Source organism: Notothenia rossii (genome assembly GCF_949606895.1).
Source record: "Notothenia rossii genome assembly, chromosome: 4".
Taxonomy (NCBI): domain Eukaryota; kingdom Metazoa; phylum Chordata; class Actinopteri; order Perciformes; family Nototheniidae; genus Notothenia; species Notothenia rossii.
In genome coordinates this window covers 82,666,707-82,682,989 of record NC_136902.1, presented here as the reverse complement: position 1 = coordinate 82,682,989, position 16,283 = coordinate 82,666,707, and the positions used below count along the sequence as shown (strand labels likewise).

General features: G+C 41.3%; 1 protein-coding gene and 1 pseudogene across 2 annotated transcripts; one reads left to right on the top strand and one right to left on the bottom strand.

Moving 5' to 3' along the window:
* The first annotated feature begins 3,330 nt into the window (after positions 1-3,330).
* Positions 3,331-5,509, top strand: LOC307037664 (biliverdin reductase A-like). Its single transcript, XM_079678722.1, has one exon. It carries the CDS (start codon positions 3,510-3,512, stop codon positions 4,377-4,379), a length of 870 nt encoding a protein of 289 aa, XP_079534848.1. The 5' UTR covers positions 3,331-3,509; the 3' UTR covers positions 4,380-5,509.
* Positions 5,510-6,002: 493 nt separating this feature from the next.
* LOC307034944 (TRPM8 channel-associated factor homolog) lies at positions 6,003-13,302 on the bottom strand (annotated as a pseudogene). Its single transcript, XR_013810648.1, has 11 exons — positions 12,514-13,302; positions 11,882-12,098; positions 11,380-11,671; positions 10,508-10,749; positions 10,217-10,391; positions 9,911-10,002; positions 9,761-9,776; positions 8,908-9,042; positions 8,287-8,523; positions 7,863-8,086; positions 6,003-7,138 (listed from the first exon to the last, which is right to left on the bottom strand). The product of XR_013810648.1 is annotated as a TRPM8 channel-associated factor homolog (transcript).
* Positions 13,303-16,283: the final 2,981 nt, after the last annotated feature.

Below are 16,283 nucleotides of genomic sequence, written 5' to 3'. Positions count from 1 at the left end.
TTGGTAATTATGGAGTGGTGCAGGAATGAGCATTTTTCCAACTTCCTGTTCGCTCGTCTGGATGTTTTTTTTAAATGCGTTTGAAGGAAAGATTAGCCGCCTTTAGTTTAGCATTAGTAAATATGCTGTAGTTCCTTTGTAGTGTATATCCTGTTGAAGAAAAGCTTTACGTATCATAATGGTTGAGATGCAAGGAACCAGGGAGATGCCGGATGTTATTGTGGGATGTTTTAGCTGATGTAGGTGAAGGTGACGGACTGGATGGGCAGCCTGCACACGGGACACAGCTTGTTCCTTTTCTTCAGCTTCCTGTTCCTGGCGCACACGTAGCAGGACATCAGGGCTGAGGTCGAATAGTCCATTTAGCTTAGGAACCTTCCTAACGGAGTGAAATGACCCGGAAGTACCTCAGTGGCAGCCATGATAATTGCCGTTCGAATTCTCTAGAATATAGGAAAGGAGGTTTCAAACTTCCTTTATAACCTCCTTTAGCTTAGGAACCACTGGACCTCCCTCACCGAAAGGAGAGGAGAAAATGCTGCCCCACAATGCCTTGCGGCCGCAGCATTTGCCGTCACACAACAGTTGGTCGTTCACGGAAACAACCGATTATGACGAAGAAATTATATCATGGAAGTTACGGTGCTTATGAAGCATTTTAAAAACGTATGTGGTAACTTGCCAAAGTGCTTTGTTTTGAACGTTCATCAGTATTATAATCAAAAAGAGAAATATAAACGTTAGTTTTTACTGAAATGATCAAATAAAGTCAACATTTCACAGTCTTTACTGAGCTGTGTGGGGGTTGTTCAACTTTTAAAAGATGTTTGAATGGTGATATACACAGTGATAGATGTTAAGGACTAACGTTTATAATAAATACATTTGTATGGATTTTAAGATCTTTTCATAAAATCATACGTATTGGGATAATTTGTATTAATGTGGACGGGAGGGAGAGGGTGACGAGCATAAGTTTCACTTAAGAAAATGTGGTATTTACTAAAGAAGAAGGGGAAAAGTGCATATTTTTGGATATAAACAAACACATCTTATGTTGAGCATCAATGCTGTTACGTCCCCCCTCTAGGGGTAGAGGACAACAACACACACCAGTTGGAATTGGTATAATTATAAAGGGTTTATTGTAAATAGCAGGGTAAACAAAGTTGGATTCTCTAAAGTACCGCAGTCTCTTCTCCTAAATCCTTTTGAATTCTCCTATCCACTATTCCTTAACCCCGTGACGTTTCACTCAGAGGTCAAGGGATAGACGATAGGGATAGACGTTAGGAGCTGACTTTTGGATTATCCGACCGCAGCCCTGGTGTGTCGTGCGTCCGTGAACGATGCAGCCGTTCTTCGGACGTTACTGACAAAAAGTTTTGACTTTTGAATGAAGCTTGAAAACGAACATGTTAAATAAGCTTGTGCTGAAGCATTCTACGATGAATCAACACCTGGAAATTGTGTTCAATGACAAACTAATTGTACCAAAGCAATACTTTAAGGAGAATGAATGTAAGAGACAAGATGGTTAGCTGTTGAACATAATCTATTTTGAAATGTATTGTGGTCCCTGAGACTTACAAATTAAGATTTTTAAAATCAGGTTGGGGAATCAAATTCCATTTACACATGCTACTTATTGAAATTTCTTTTGCATGACCTTAATAAAGCCTTAACATTTGCAGTCCCAAAAAAAAAGACATATGAAAAAAACAGCCAAAAATATTTTAAACACACTAATGTGTACTGTACAAGGGACAGTGAGTATTGTCTCTCAGCAAGCTGTACATTGATAAACTGTATATTTATCTGTCAGGCGCTGGCATCACTGTGGAGGACAGTGATGCCAGCTTAATTAAAGACTGTCATCTGGTGGAGTGAATGTTACCATGTAATTGTTTAAAGTAAATGTAAAAGTATGGCACACCTGTTTTTTAAAATTTTATTTTAGTACACCTATTTTATATCAATATTGATACTGTCACTCCACGGAGTTCACTCCGTCACGGAGGGGGAGTGTGTAGGGGTAGGGTGTGGTTTGGGATTGGGCCGCCCTGTTCGCGGGGACGCGCAAAGGTGACGTCATCGCCTGTATTGAGCATTCGCCTACATTTCTAAGCCTTTCTCTCTCTTTTGAATGATATATTTCCCATCAGATTAAACAGCAAACGGCTGAATAAATAATCTGAGGACACAATCTTCGTATTGGAACAAAATTCCGTTTTTAAGTGTAGTCACTGTTATGTTCCTACAGAACAGACAATGAAAGGATAAGATGTCACTTGTCAGTATAGTCCTATTTCTTAAAACCTTCTCTGTTGTTTAAGTGTCTGATAGCCTACTTGTTAACCACGAATAGTAAGCAATTATATGATAGTAATGATATAACATAAGCCAATATGATAATGTCAGACACTGTTATTTTCAATCAAGCCTAAGATAATGTGTTCAAACTAGCTTCACTCGCTTTAATTGCTCCTTCGAATGTAATTTTCCTCTGTGGTTTCCTACTCAACACATTTTTGTATTGTAATGCCACTCATATTTTATTTTTTATTTTATTTTAAGGTGGCATTGAATGTTTTGAAAGGAGCCCTAAAATAAAGTGTATTGATCTTATATCTGTGCCTATATCACACTATTAATGTTCCTTATTTTAGACTAGGTTTTTCCTGGTGTCAATAGGGAAGATCTGCACTGTTCTCTACATAACATGTTCAGCAGAGCGGGTATTTCTCCTGCCAGATATGGCACCCCCCCTATAACTTTGTCCAGGACAGTCACACGGTCACCAAAATCACACTGGTGTTGCCTGATCCCCTCTAGTGTGTGCTCACAAAAGCATTTTACTCTGGGCCCAGCAGGTAAAAAACTAAAGAGGGGCTTCCATATCCGACAGAGCAGGTGTTGTAGCTGCCGGATTTGGAAGCCCCCCTATATCTTTGTCCAGGATAGTCACAACGTCACCAAAATCATACTGTTGTTTGCTGTTTCCCTCTAGTTTTTGCTCACAAAAGCATTTTTCTCTGGGCCCAGCGGGTAAAAAACTAAAGAGGGAAATATATATATAATAGAGGCAGGAAGGGAGTGGAGCCTGATGGGGATACTTGGAACAGAAGGTGAGGGGATAAGAGCTATCAGGAAGGCCATTTTTAAGTATTTGAGTGAAACAGGATTGATTGGAAGAATTTAAAACAACGTAAATATAGTGGTATAATTCCACAAGTGGTGATAGGATGATATGGTGATACACACTCTTGTACAGTAGGTGGCGGTATGCACCTTAAAGTTGTTTGCAATCTGCCAAAACTGAGAGAAGAAGAAGCGCCCCTGGACACTTCCGGGCGCCTCACTCGAAGGCTGCTGCTTATATATATATCTATGCTGCTGCTAGCCGCTAGCTCTGTGTTACGTCACCTATTGGGATAACACTACTCACCATAGCTCACAACATTACGGCTACATTTCTCCGTGTTGTCACCAAAGGGCAGTGAACCAGCATGTTTGGAGCGGTGGTTGTTGGCATTGGCACAGCCGGTTGGGTGAGGATCAGAGACATGTTAGCTCCTTTGCCTGGCAGTCCTGCAGAGAAACTGAATGTCAGAGCTTTCATATCCAGGAGAAAGCTGGACTCTCAGCAGGGAGTGAGTCAGGTGACCGCTGAAGAGGCTGTGAGCAGAGAGGACATCCAGGTGGCGTTCATCTGCACTGAGAATGTGTTGCATGAGGAAAACGTCAGAACTTTTCTGCAGGCAAGAAAACACGTGTGTGTGGAATATCCCATGACCATGAACTACAAAGCTGCTCTGGAGCTCTGGAACCTGGCCCAGGAAAAAGGAGTTATTCTCCATGAGGAACACATTGAGCTGCTGACCGAAGACTACAAAGAACTGAAGAGAGAGGTGGAGGGAAAGCTCCTGCAGGAAGGAACGCTTCATTTTACCGGTGGAGCTCTGAAGCCTGGATTTGGTTTCCCATCATTTAGTGGCATTGCTCGCCTTACGTGGTTGGTGGAGTTGTTCGGTGAGCTGTCGGTAACTGCAGCAACTATGGAGGAAGACTGTGGCAACAACTACAGCAAGATGACTGCAAAGCTGTTAACGTCTGACGACAGACCTCTGATGTGGATTGAAGAGCGGGGGCCGGGCCTCCCTTGGGCCAAGAACATCAACTTTCAATTCGACTCGTGTACTCTGACCGAGGTTCCTCCTGCACCCAGAGGGTCAGTAGGCCTCTTCATGCAGGACCTGATCCACTTCTCTGCCAAGCTGGCAGGCCAAGTGAGTCCCGGAGAGCTCCACAGGGAGAAGATCAGAATCCTACACTGCCTGAGATTAGCCGAGAATATACAACAATTGTGCAAAAGATAAATGGGGACTCTCCTATTTATGATCATGCTAAATCGTGTTATTACAATACGATTTCTCTAATTTAATCACCATACCCTTAAATGTAAGTATTACTTATTTGTGTTATTTAATCAAAACTCATGTATAATATTTAAGTTATTTACAGTTTATTTATTTTACCAGTAGATAACAATGTTGACTTTTGAATGAAGCTTGAATACAAACATGGTAAATAATCTTGTGCTGAAGTATTCTACGATGAATCAACACCTGGAAGTTGTGTTCAATGACAAACCAATGGTACCAAAGCAATATGTCGTGGCTTCCTTCCTTGTTTTTCCATCAAGCCACTAGACGCTTTAAACAGACAGTTCTAACTCGTTTCTTTCCTTAAATTACTCAGTTTGAAGTGTTGCTTGGCCTCCGATGGTTTAGAAGATGTTGCGATGTGTTTGCTCAAAATAAAAATAACTTTTGCACATGCAACAAAGAAAAATAGGCCTACAATATTCAAAAGAAATAGGCATAACTCAAATAAAACAAACAACTTAGGTATTCTTTCTTTCGTGATAATGCTTATAACTTCACAACTTAAATGGTACTTGTACGGTTTGTATGTACGAGTACGTTACGGTTAAAAACTGTTCCTCGACGGCGTCTCTCAACAGATTGCCCATCATCGTGGCGTTAGCACAGGCGCCGTGGGAATTGTAGTCCTTTATAGTGCGTTGACTACAGACGTCACAATTAGGTGGCCTTTCTTATCAAATCAAAAATACTGGCTCTAACACAATACTTTAAGGAGAATGAATGTAAGAGACAAGATGGTTAGCTGTTGAACATATCTATTTTGAAATGTATTGTGGTGGAGACTTACACATTAAGATTTTTTAATCAGGTTGGGGAATCAAATTCCACTTACACATGCTACTTATTGAAATGTCTTCTGCATGACCTTAATAAAGCCTTTACATTTGCAGTCAAAATGAAAGAAACCAGCCCAAAGTATGTTAAACACTTAAAGAACTAAGTATGTGTACAAGGGACTGTGTGTATTGTCTCTCAGCAAGCTGTACATAGATAAACTGTATATGTATCTGTCAGGCACTGGCATCATTGTGGAATCAATAAAGTACTTATTGTAACTGTAACATGAAGTGTGTGATTTTCCTTTCCTCCCTCGAAACATCAACTATGAAAACTAGCTTAAAGACTGTCATCTGGTGGAGTGAATGTTACAATTTAATTGTTTAAAGTAGATTTGAATATACGGCACACCTGTTTGTTTTTTTAATTGTATTTTAGTACACCTATTTTATATGAATATTGATATGAAATTTCAGCTGTTTTTGTAATGAAAAGATAATTTATTTTCAATAGCGTTCATGTATTGTGACCCATTGACTCCTCATGTATACCAGATATAATAACTGGACTGTACAAATAGGACACACATCTTATTGTTGGACTCTAATCCCCCCTTATTTTTGAAATTAAAAGTTGTGCAAGTTAAAAAGTTTTCCATTCAAAAGTTGATATTTTTCTTCAATACCTTCCAGGTTGTGAGCTATTGACTTGAATCAATACCAGAAAATAAAGTAGACAAATAAAACATGCTTTATTTCCTTGTATTTTATTCCACCTTCCATTTTACTTAAATATGTTTCTAAAATTCAATAGATTTCCATTTCAAGTTTATTTCCATTAAAATATCCATGTTAAATAGGATAAATAAATTCCCACAAAAAGAGGAGGGTCCTACTTAACCAGTGTAGTTACCGAATGCTCTATTGATGTGGCTCATGTTTTAAATTAAAGCACTGCTTATTGTTTACTTCATGGTATTTACTGTAGAAAGAAAAGAACAAGCACCAGAGTCTCTGGCTAGAGTTCTTCCAGCAGTTCTCCAATCAGCCAGTAGGGGAGCAGTTTGACAACAACTGCAAGGGATGAAAGAATCAGAAACGGGTTTATTGCCAGATAGGTTCACACATAAGAGGAATTTGACTTGAAGTCATGGTGCATACATAAAATATAAAACAAAGAATCTCCACACAAAACAAGAAATCTAATATAAAAAAAATAATCTTTAAGGACACTGTAATAAAATATAGTTAAATAGCAATAAAATAAAGCAGTAATTTACAGCGAAATGGAATGCAATAAGTTATAGAATAAAGGTAAAGGGATGATGCCATTACCTACTGTATGATTTTACATTGTCTAAAGTGACAATACACTTACAAATCGAAATGATTTTCACAATGTTATGAAAAGGGTGCATGTTACAGTTTAACAGCTTTACGAATAACACATCCCTTTTTTTCTATCAACCACAAGTACATGAAAACAACTGTTTATATGACTGTTTTATGACAGTGAGGCGAACAACTGGAAAACATTAAGACAAGTTGCTGTCTTACAAACAGCCTGAATGTAGGAAACATGCAGTTAATTCAGATTATTCATGAATATACCTAGTCATGTTAACTGTTGATAAACCATTTATCTGCAATGTAATGAGCAGCAGTCGGCAGTTCAGCCATACTGGACCATGGGGGGGGGTCGCTCCAAGGAGGCAGGGTGCTGAGTTTCTCCTCGGTGGCTGCGTTGATGGGCCAGCCCCAGGACTTAAAGAACGTGGACAGGTTCATCTCCACAGTCTGGGAGAAGGTCGCAGCATACAGGTTCATCTTTCCACTGTTGTCCTTTGGAGAGCTGATTTTGAAGTAGGCAGCAAACACTTTCTTAAAGGCATCCCAGCCAAGCTTATCTTGGAGCTGCATGGAAGGAGACACAGGTAAATTACATTTTCCCACCCCTTTAGTTTAGTGTTTATTGAGCATTAAAGCCTCACTGGGTCAAATGGGGCTTCAGACTTGCAGCTGTATTAAGGTTAAACACAAAGTGGTAGTTTGTACTGGTTTATGACTTTAATTATTTGTCCCATTGCTCACTTTTCGATGATTTGGAACAAGCCACAACTGGATAGCATATGCTAATTATTCCCAAGAAATAGAACTGATCACAGGATGCAAAAAAAATTGAGCCTATTGAACCATGAAGGTCTGCCGTGTTGGGTTTATTGCAAATTTGAGTTCAAGGCCTATAGCAGGATATTTGGTATAACATTGAAATTAATGACAGAACTCCAATTTGATTTTAATACTGCCACAACATATGGCGCTGCATGCCAGTAATACATGTCAAATTGGTAAGCCGTAATAGTCTTCTATTTTCTATAAGTCACTGGACACAAATAGTGGCACTTTAAGATTGAAATTATTATTGGATATGCACGTCAGACATAACAAAAGATCAAAATTAATAATTTTGGCTGAGTGCTCTGACTTCTCTTTAGACTGACTTTTGTTAAATAAAGATGAAATGATATCATTGTTAAACAAAAAATTAGCTAAAACCAACAGTTGAGTGTTATTACATTTGAAGACCAGGCTTTTCAAGCCATTGGTTTCAGTTGTTTTGTGAAAACATTGACTCTACCTTTCCCCTTTCGATCCCGAACACCTCTTCATGCACATACACTGACCACAGGTTGCATGTGCACTCTGTTGTGTTTGGTTTGAATTCCCAGCAGCCTCTCTGTTGGTTGTGTCCCAGTTCATGGATGGGCCCCCACAGGCCTTTCCCCCGAATATGAGTAGTGCTGACCAGCTGAGCTGCTGTGGCCTTTTGTGCCATGATAGGATAACCTGCGTGCATCAGACCTGGATTGAGAAAAACAAACTGTTATAGCAACTCCAATATATCCATAGGTGTGAACAAGAATGGTATTCTGTCTATCTGTCTGTATGTGATTTGGGGACCTGTCCATGGTGTACCCTGCCTCTAACCCATCATTAGTTGGGACAGGCTATATATTTCCTGGACTTTCAACAGGATGAAAAACAAATCCAAATACACTCACCATGGGAAATCTGCACATCTGTCACAAAGCGTTCTTTGTGAGGAAATGTGTGTGGTTTGGCCGCCAGATCAGCGATGCTCCTCATGATCTCATCCCACAGCGCTGCCAGCTCATCAGGGCGTTCCAGACTGCGAACAACATCTGATGGTACGGTTAGGATGATGTTTTCAAACTCCAACTCTGCCCAGGGAGACGGAGCTGTGCGCAGCAATGACTAATCAGCTGGTGTGGTCACGCCTGAAGAGAAAGAGGGGTGGATGTGTTTAAAACTGAGCAATGAATTACTTCAATATTGTGTTATGTACTTATATACATTTTAAATGGACACCTGTTAAACTGAAATCATTTTAGTTTCCCAGCACAGAAGTGATGTTTAATAAGAACTAATGAGATTGCATTAGTTGCAATCTCTCAGCAGCATAAAAATTGCGAATGCAACTGCAGATTTAAAAAAAAAGGTTTATAGGAGGGCTTCCTGCACTCCACAAGACCTCAGTCTCTACAGCAGATAAAGTCTCCACTGTCCCTTCTTGTATAGAGCAGCAGAGTTATCCAACCAGTCCCGTTTGTAGCTCCGGTAAACGCCTTTACTTTACATACCACAGTCACCTAAACCCATACCTGATTTATAATATGGGGCAGGCAAAGCCATCTGCACAGTGACCTCCAGCCCCTCCACTTGTGTTTTACGGGGAGCCAACAGGTAGATGATAGCGATTTTCAATTTGATAAGCAGGTCAGCACCGTAGTCAAGACCTGCTTTTTTTTTTTTAAATACGACTGGTATTTAACAAGTCGTTTTTATCTTTTAAATATCTAGAAAGGGTTATTAACGTCTTTGTAACCACGAGGCTGGATTACTGCAACGCTCTGTATGTGGGTATGGACCAGGCGTCAATTAAACGCCTGCAGCTAGTGCAGAACGCAGCTGCGCGTCTTCTGACTGGCCACAAAAAGCGTGACCACATCAGCCCAATTCTGGCCTCATTGCACTGGCTTTCAATCCGGTTTCGAATTGATTTAAGATCATTTTAATTGTTTTTAAAGCCCTAAATGGGCTGGCTCCGGCTTATATAGCAGAACTCCTCCATCGCTACACCCCAGCCAGAGCTTTAAGATCTGCTGACCAGCTGTTGCTGATAGTGCCCAAGACCAGGCTCAAATCCCGAGGTCACCGAGCCTTCGCAGCAGCTGGCCCCGCAGGCTCTGGAACACTCTGCCCCTCCATGTGAGGTCGGCCCAGACCGTAGGGGGTCTACGGAGTACGACTCCTGACATTTCCCTGTGTTTGATTTTTATATTTGCTGTTGTAATTTATTGTCTTCTGTTTGCTATCGCAGTAAAGTGATTTTATTGCAGGTACAGCACTTTGGCTCGACCAAGAATCGTTTTTAAAATGTGCTATATAAATAAAACCTGATTTGATTTGATTCAATATTGAAATCTGGATATTGGGGTTGGTGGGGTCTGTTGCCTCTGCAGGGGATACGCTGGGAAAGGGAGCAGGGAAATGTTGAGGGTAAGACCAGTCGCTTCTGGGGAGTATTCATTGGGGTGGATTGGACCTCAAATAGGGGCACACCATTACCACAAACACAATGAAACTCAATATTTTGTTCAGCACCTTCCAGCCTTTGTTGACCATCTCTTCAGGCATGGCAATGTAGGTCTTCATACCAGGAGAGAGATAGAGACCTGTACTGATCCACTCCTCGGCTGTAGACAAAAATACAAATACAGTAATAAGATCAGTCATATTTACATGGATAACGTTTGAAACACACATTTGCAACTGGACTTCTCAACAGTAAGGTCTGCAGATAAGTGCAATTTAGTCATAAAGACGTTACTGCCACATAAACTGCATGTACTGTATAAAAGTTTTACTCAAAAATAGCTCACATATTTGTCCTAATCAACAAGATCTTACCTGCTGTGTTAACATCAATCTTGATTGTTTGGTCATAGACAACCGGCATCAAGGGGTTATCCTTGATGAGGTACGGCAGGATAGCATCAGGGTTTGGGCAGACCTTATAAATCTCTGTCGCCACACTGAGGAGCAGGTGGTCTTTGGGAGTCTTCACTGGGCAGCTGTCACACACCTTGGAAGAAAATGGGGAATTATCAAAGATGTTTCTGTGACACATCGGACTGGTTGTTAGCTGTGTCATCTTCTATTTACATTTTTTATAAAGCTCTCATTTTGCCAGGACACCACTTGTGTATAGGAGGAGCATTCCTTGGCATTCATGTGCAAGAAGATGGAGCAGTCTCTGCCCAGCCGTTTGAAGTTGTTCTCCTCATGTTTGCTTTGTTTCTCCCCATGGGCTACATGGCCAGCGAAGCGGTGGAGAAGGTGGCGGAAGTGGTAGATGTCTTTAGGCTCAGGGGTCTTGTGTAAACCTCCTGTGATTGTTCCTCTCAACAGACTCAAGCCCATATGGTTCAGAATCTTGTTACCTAAAAGGAAAAACCCAACTTTATGTATTGTGTTTCATTTTTGATTATCAAAGGAACTTTCAGATTGAAGTTTAAGCAGGTCTATTACAGCTTATTACAGCGTACATGTTGTAATGTCCTCAGTGCCTGCCTGCCTGACTTCCTCACCAGCTGCAGTTCATATGATTCATTATACATGTATATGTACCTCCCCTTAGCCTAGAGCTCATGTCTTCTGCTGGCCAATACTTAGCCGAGTGATTGTTTGTTCATCAAGGTCCATTTATATGACCAAGATGGCCTAAACTCCAGTAGGGGTGTCAGGCACAGGTAAGCATGCAAGTCTTCAGTTTTTAGCAGTAGCCCATTTTATAAGCTTTTAAGAATTACCAATACATTATTATTATTATTATCTATAATCTGACTCCCATACTCCCTTATTCTATTACTCCCTAATGTATTAATGACTGCAATTGTGTTTCTAACGTAGCAATGTAGAATTCATTGTGTGGCATTTTAAAATGTGCAATTTTGAATTGTGCCTGATAAGTTATTGCCTAATACATTATCACACCAGCACAAGCATTTAGACAGTATCACCTGGAATATGTTTGACATGCATTATGATAAATGTCTGGTGCATAGCCATACATGGAAAATGAGTTAGTTAGTTTTGCCCAGGGTGTTTCTGTGCCCAGTGCCAGGCATGTCCACCAATCAGCAGGCCTCCTCCCTCTGCCACAAACTCTCGGATTTCCTTTGCATTTGTATCACTGTGCGCTGGGCCCACAAAAACACTCAGACCTTCCTTGAACTCTGTCTCCTTACACTTTAACCCTGACTTGCTGAGAAGACCGAGGGCACGTTTTGATGCTACTCCAACGACCCCCTGCCGGCCTCCATCCAGCCAATGAATGGCATTGTTCCAAAACGGAGCCAGTGTCTGTGTTGAGACAGTTATCACAAGACAGGAAGCAATTTGTTAATCACAAAAAACAATTTGATTCTGGTGGCTATAAGTTAATATGTAACCAAACAAGTAATCTTATATACAGTGTTTCCGAATTAGATCATACTTTCATTAAGATGATTTTACTACAAGAACAAATTCTATGTTGAATTTTCGCTTTTAACGGTAGAAAATAAACTCTACCTGTCGTCGCAGAAATCCTTCATGTGAAACCACAATGACTCGTCCCTGCCCATAGTACGATCCTGCCAGGAACGTCTGTCCATCCTTGGTGGTACCAATAGGAAAGGCAAGCGAGCCGTGGATCAGAATCTCAGAACTTGCTGATGAACCCTGGAGGTCAAACTCTGAAACCCCCGTGAGTAAAAACTCCAAGTCATCCTCAAAATCCTTACCGTTTCTGTTTTTGAAAGAGGACAAGGGAAACATAGATTGCCATGTGGGTAAGTCTATCAATCAACATTTTTAATAGGGCGATTTTGTTGCTCTATGAAAGTCTTGTGAAAACGCTAAGTATGGGTTATAGTGTATTTTTTTCCTTGCATTTATCTTTTTGAATTTTGCCATTTTGTTATAATTATCTGATATAATTATTATGATATTTTTATCGAAAGTGACATACAGTATGTCTAAAGTAAAATGGTTATAAACCTAATTTAATATATAGATTTTTTATGTTACATACAAGAATATCAGAATTTCAATATTAATCATAGCATCATAGACATTTGGGCAAAAGATTCAAATAAAAGGTTTCCCTTTCAAAGGTAGAACCTTTCTAAATGTTTCGGTGAAAGAGAATGAAATACTCTTACTGTAAGTCATCCATGAGGATGGGATCTGAGGGTAAACAGGCAGGATCTCTACCTTCCCATAATGCGCAGTAAAGTAGATCCCCGCCACAGCAGACACTTTATTCCCTGGGAAGTGTAGCAGTGTGTTCTCTTTTGGCTTGGTTGAAGCCCAGTGCCATGCCTGACCTGCTATCAGCACTCCTCCTCCAGCTTTCAGAAATGCCACCAGGTCTTTTGCGTCTGCTTCCACGCCGTAGGCATCTGTCACATAGACACCAACCTCCCTACTGTCACTAAAGGACCCAACAGCTTTAACTTTGAGGCCAGATTTGATGAGGTTATCAGCGACAGCCTTCATTTTATTGTTGACCCCCACAGTGAGGTTGTGAGATCCTTCTCCTCTCAGCCAGGTCACAGCGTTCTCTACCAGATCAGGAAAAGCGGTCAGGTAGCCCTCATGACCGAGGACCACAATACTTCCTCTGCCGTACCGAGAGGCTGCCATCAAGACCTGGCCTTGGCTGTTGATTGCTAAAGGAAAGGCATGGTCTCCATTCAGCACCAGGTCACAGGGAACACATTGAGGTCCAGCTCTTTCAAGCCTTACATCAGGGACAGGTAGGCCTCTTCATTTTTATTTTTGGTGGGCTGGTAGGACATGAGAAGGATCTGAAGGTTGACTGAAGAGGGAAAAAGAGCAGAAAAACAGTTCCACTTAGATGTATGTTGTGTCTATTGGTTGTCCTGCTTGAAAAGTGGAGAGAGAGAGAGAGATGACAATAAAAACTGTTCTACTTATGGCTAATGTGTTATACTTTTATAAAAAATCTAATTCCAACAACAAAATGTCAATCTTTACTGTGCCATCAAAGCCCAGGAGTTACACATCTTCTGACCCACAGCCTGGGACAACCCAGCCTCTTTGCTGTTTCACGGTCATCTCTCAGCAAGAGGTTGAGGGCATCGTTAGGAGGATGAAGCCCTCCACCTGTGTCCTGGATCCCCTTCCGTCAGCTCTGGTGAAATCGTACATCTGCACCCTGAGCCCCATGATCACTAAGATCGCAAACCTCTCTCTCCAGTCTGGCCATGTCCCCTCTGCCCTAAAAACCGCTGTCATCAAACCTAGTCTTAAAAAACCCTCCCTTGACCCGGGAGTCCTGGCCAACTATAGACCCATTTCCAACCTTCCATTTCTGTCAAAGGTGCTGGAAAAAATAGTTGCTGCTCAGCTCCAGGACCACCTAAACTCCAGCAACCTATTTGAGAAGTTCCAGTCTGGTTTCCGCTCAGGCCACAGCACAGAAACTGCCCTGGTCAGGGTCACCAACGACCTGCTGATGACGGCTGATGCTGGCTCTCCCTCTCTCCTCATCCTCCTTGATCTCACTGCAGCTTTCGACACCGTCGATCACGGCATCCTCCTCCATCGTCTGCACTCCACCATCGGACTCTCTGACTCTCCCCTTGACTGGTTCACATCATACCTCACCGGGAGAACAGAGTACGTCTCCTTGGGTGAGGCAGAGTCGGGTACCCACAACGTCACCTGTGGTGTCCCTCAAGGATCAGTTCTCGGCCCCACCCTTTTCACACTCTATATGCTCCCCCTTGGCTCTATCATCAGCCGACATGGAGTATCATTCCATTGTTACGCTGATGACACCCAATTGTACCTCAGGATCAACCCTACCTCCTCTGCAGCCCTGCCTTCACCCACACTCACTACCTGCCTGGAGGAGATACAGGCGTGGATGAAGCTAAACTTCCCTGAAACTCAACAGCTCCAAGACCGAAGCCATTATAGTTGGCACCCCACATCAGGTTCGGTCATCCACCATCACGACCATCACCTTCTCCGGCCAGGACATTACCCTCTCCTCAACAGTCACCAACTTGGGTGTGAAAATGGACGCCCATCAGACCTTTGAGGCCCACATTAAACAGCTGTGCAAAAACTCCTTCTATCACCTCAGGAACATCGCCAAACTCCGCCCCTCACTCACTCTGTTTGACGCGGAAAAGCTAGTCCACGCCTTTGTCTCCTCAAGGCTGGACTACTGCAATGCACTCCTCATCGGGATCCCTAAGAAAAGCATCCAGAGGCTCCAGAACATCCAGAACAGCGCTGCTAGGATCCTGATGAGGGTGCGCAAATATGATCATATCACCCCCATCCTGAAGTCACTACACTGGCTCCCCGTGGAATTGAGGATCGAATTCAAGGTCTCCGTCCTCCTCACACACCAGTGTATCTATGGAACAGCCCCTCCATACCTCAAGGAACTCCTCACCCCCCTTACCTCCGTGCGGACCACCCGCTCCAGCAACTCAAACCTCCTCAAACCCCCGAGGACTAAGCTCCGTACCATGGGAGACCGGGCCTTCTGCTCGGCTGCCCCCAGTCTGTGGAACGCTCTCCCCGACCACATGAGAGCATCACAGACCGTGGAGGTTTTTAAAAAAGGCCTCAAAACCCACCTCTTCAATAGAGCCTTTCCCTAGACCTTTTATTTATTTATTATCACCCTTTTATCTTATTTTATTCTTTTTACTTATTTATTTTTATTTATTGCTTTTTATTCTTTTTACGATGTTAGCACTTCGGGATTTGAATGCAAATATGAAGTGCTTTATAAATTAAAGCCATTATTATTATTATTATTATTATCTTCATTACAACCAAAAATATCCTAAAAATAACAACTGTTATTTATATTTTTTACCTGAAAGTCAAGTTGTCTTTCGTCTTGGATTATTAGATGGTTTTCCAAACAAGCAATTCACAGACTACACTATCTGACTGATAGAAGACTGAAGAATAAGTAAGAGTAAGAACAGGACTGAGCATAGCCTAAGGGGAATTTACAATAGGAGGGACTTCAGTGACCACAACCCACGTACAGGCTGTCACACACCTGTCTGTCAAGATTCTCAGTGTGTTAATGCTTCACCTTTTAGAGATGTTAATTTGGACAGAGATTCCCCCATGAAGTAACCTGTTTAAGAAACCTGCTCATCCTGTCTGTGAACATCTATATTTGTGGATGTTAAGAGGGCAGGACATAAAACTGGAAGTAACTATCCTTCCTTAACATTTCACTCTTACTGCATAACCAAATCATCTACAAAAAGTTGGTGAATCCAGATGTTTGTCCTTTGGGTTTTTGCTACATTGAGTGTTTGCTAATGTCTTCTTCCATCAGATGTGCAGAGGTGGGAGTACTCAGAACTTGTACTTGAAGATAGAAATACCATAGTTTGATCAGTTACAAGTAACATTTCTGCATTCAAAAGGTTGCTTGAGTAAAAGTACATAAGTATTAGCATACAAATATAAAAAAGCAACTCATTATGCAAATTGGTCAATTTCAGAATAATATATGATATGTTTTGATTATAAATATTGATGCATTAATCATGTGTTTATCACAGCTGGTAAAGGTGAAACTAGTTTTAATTCATTTGTATTCTGCAGGGTAGTTTAAAATAATGTTTAAATAAAACAAACCCTTTAACTTAGCTAAACATTATCCAACTAAGGAGGAAAGGGAGTATCACTTTATTTAAATATTTGTCACACATAATAAAGGACTCTTGGTTATCTTTGTTTTTTACATTTCGTCTAATAAAGTGGTAAGGGGAAATATTCAAACATTTGAAATGTATTGTTAGGCAGCTAATTACATGACTTGAATTAATTCAAAAGAGCCTGCTGTGACTGTAGTCAATTATCAATAAAATACAGAAGGCAATGGAACTTCAATTCATGTTTTAATTTTTTATTGAAT

Coding starts and splice junctions, on each gene's coding strand:
- LOC307037664 (XM_079678722.1), top strand. CDS start 3,510: ATGTTTGGAGCGGTGGTTGTTGGCATTGGCACAGCCGGTTGGGTGAGG.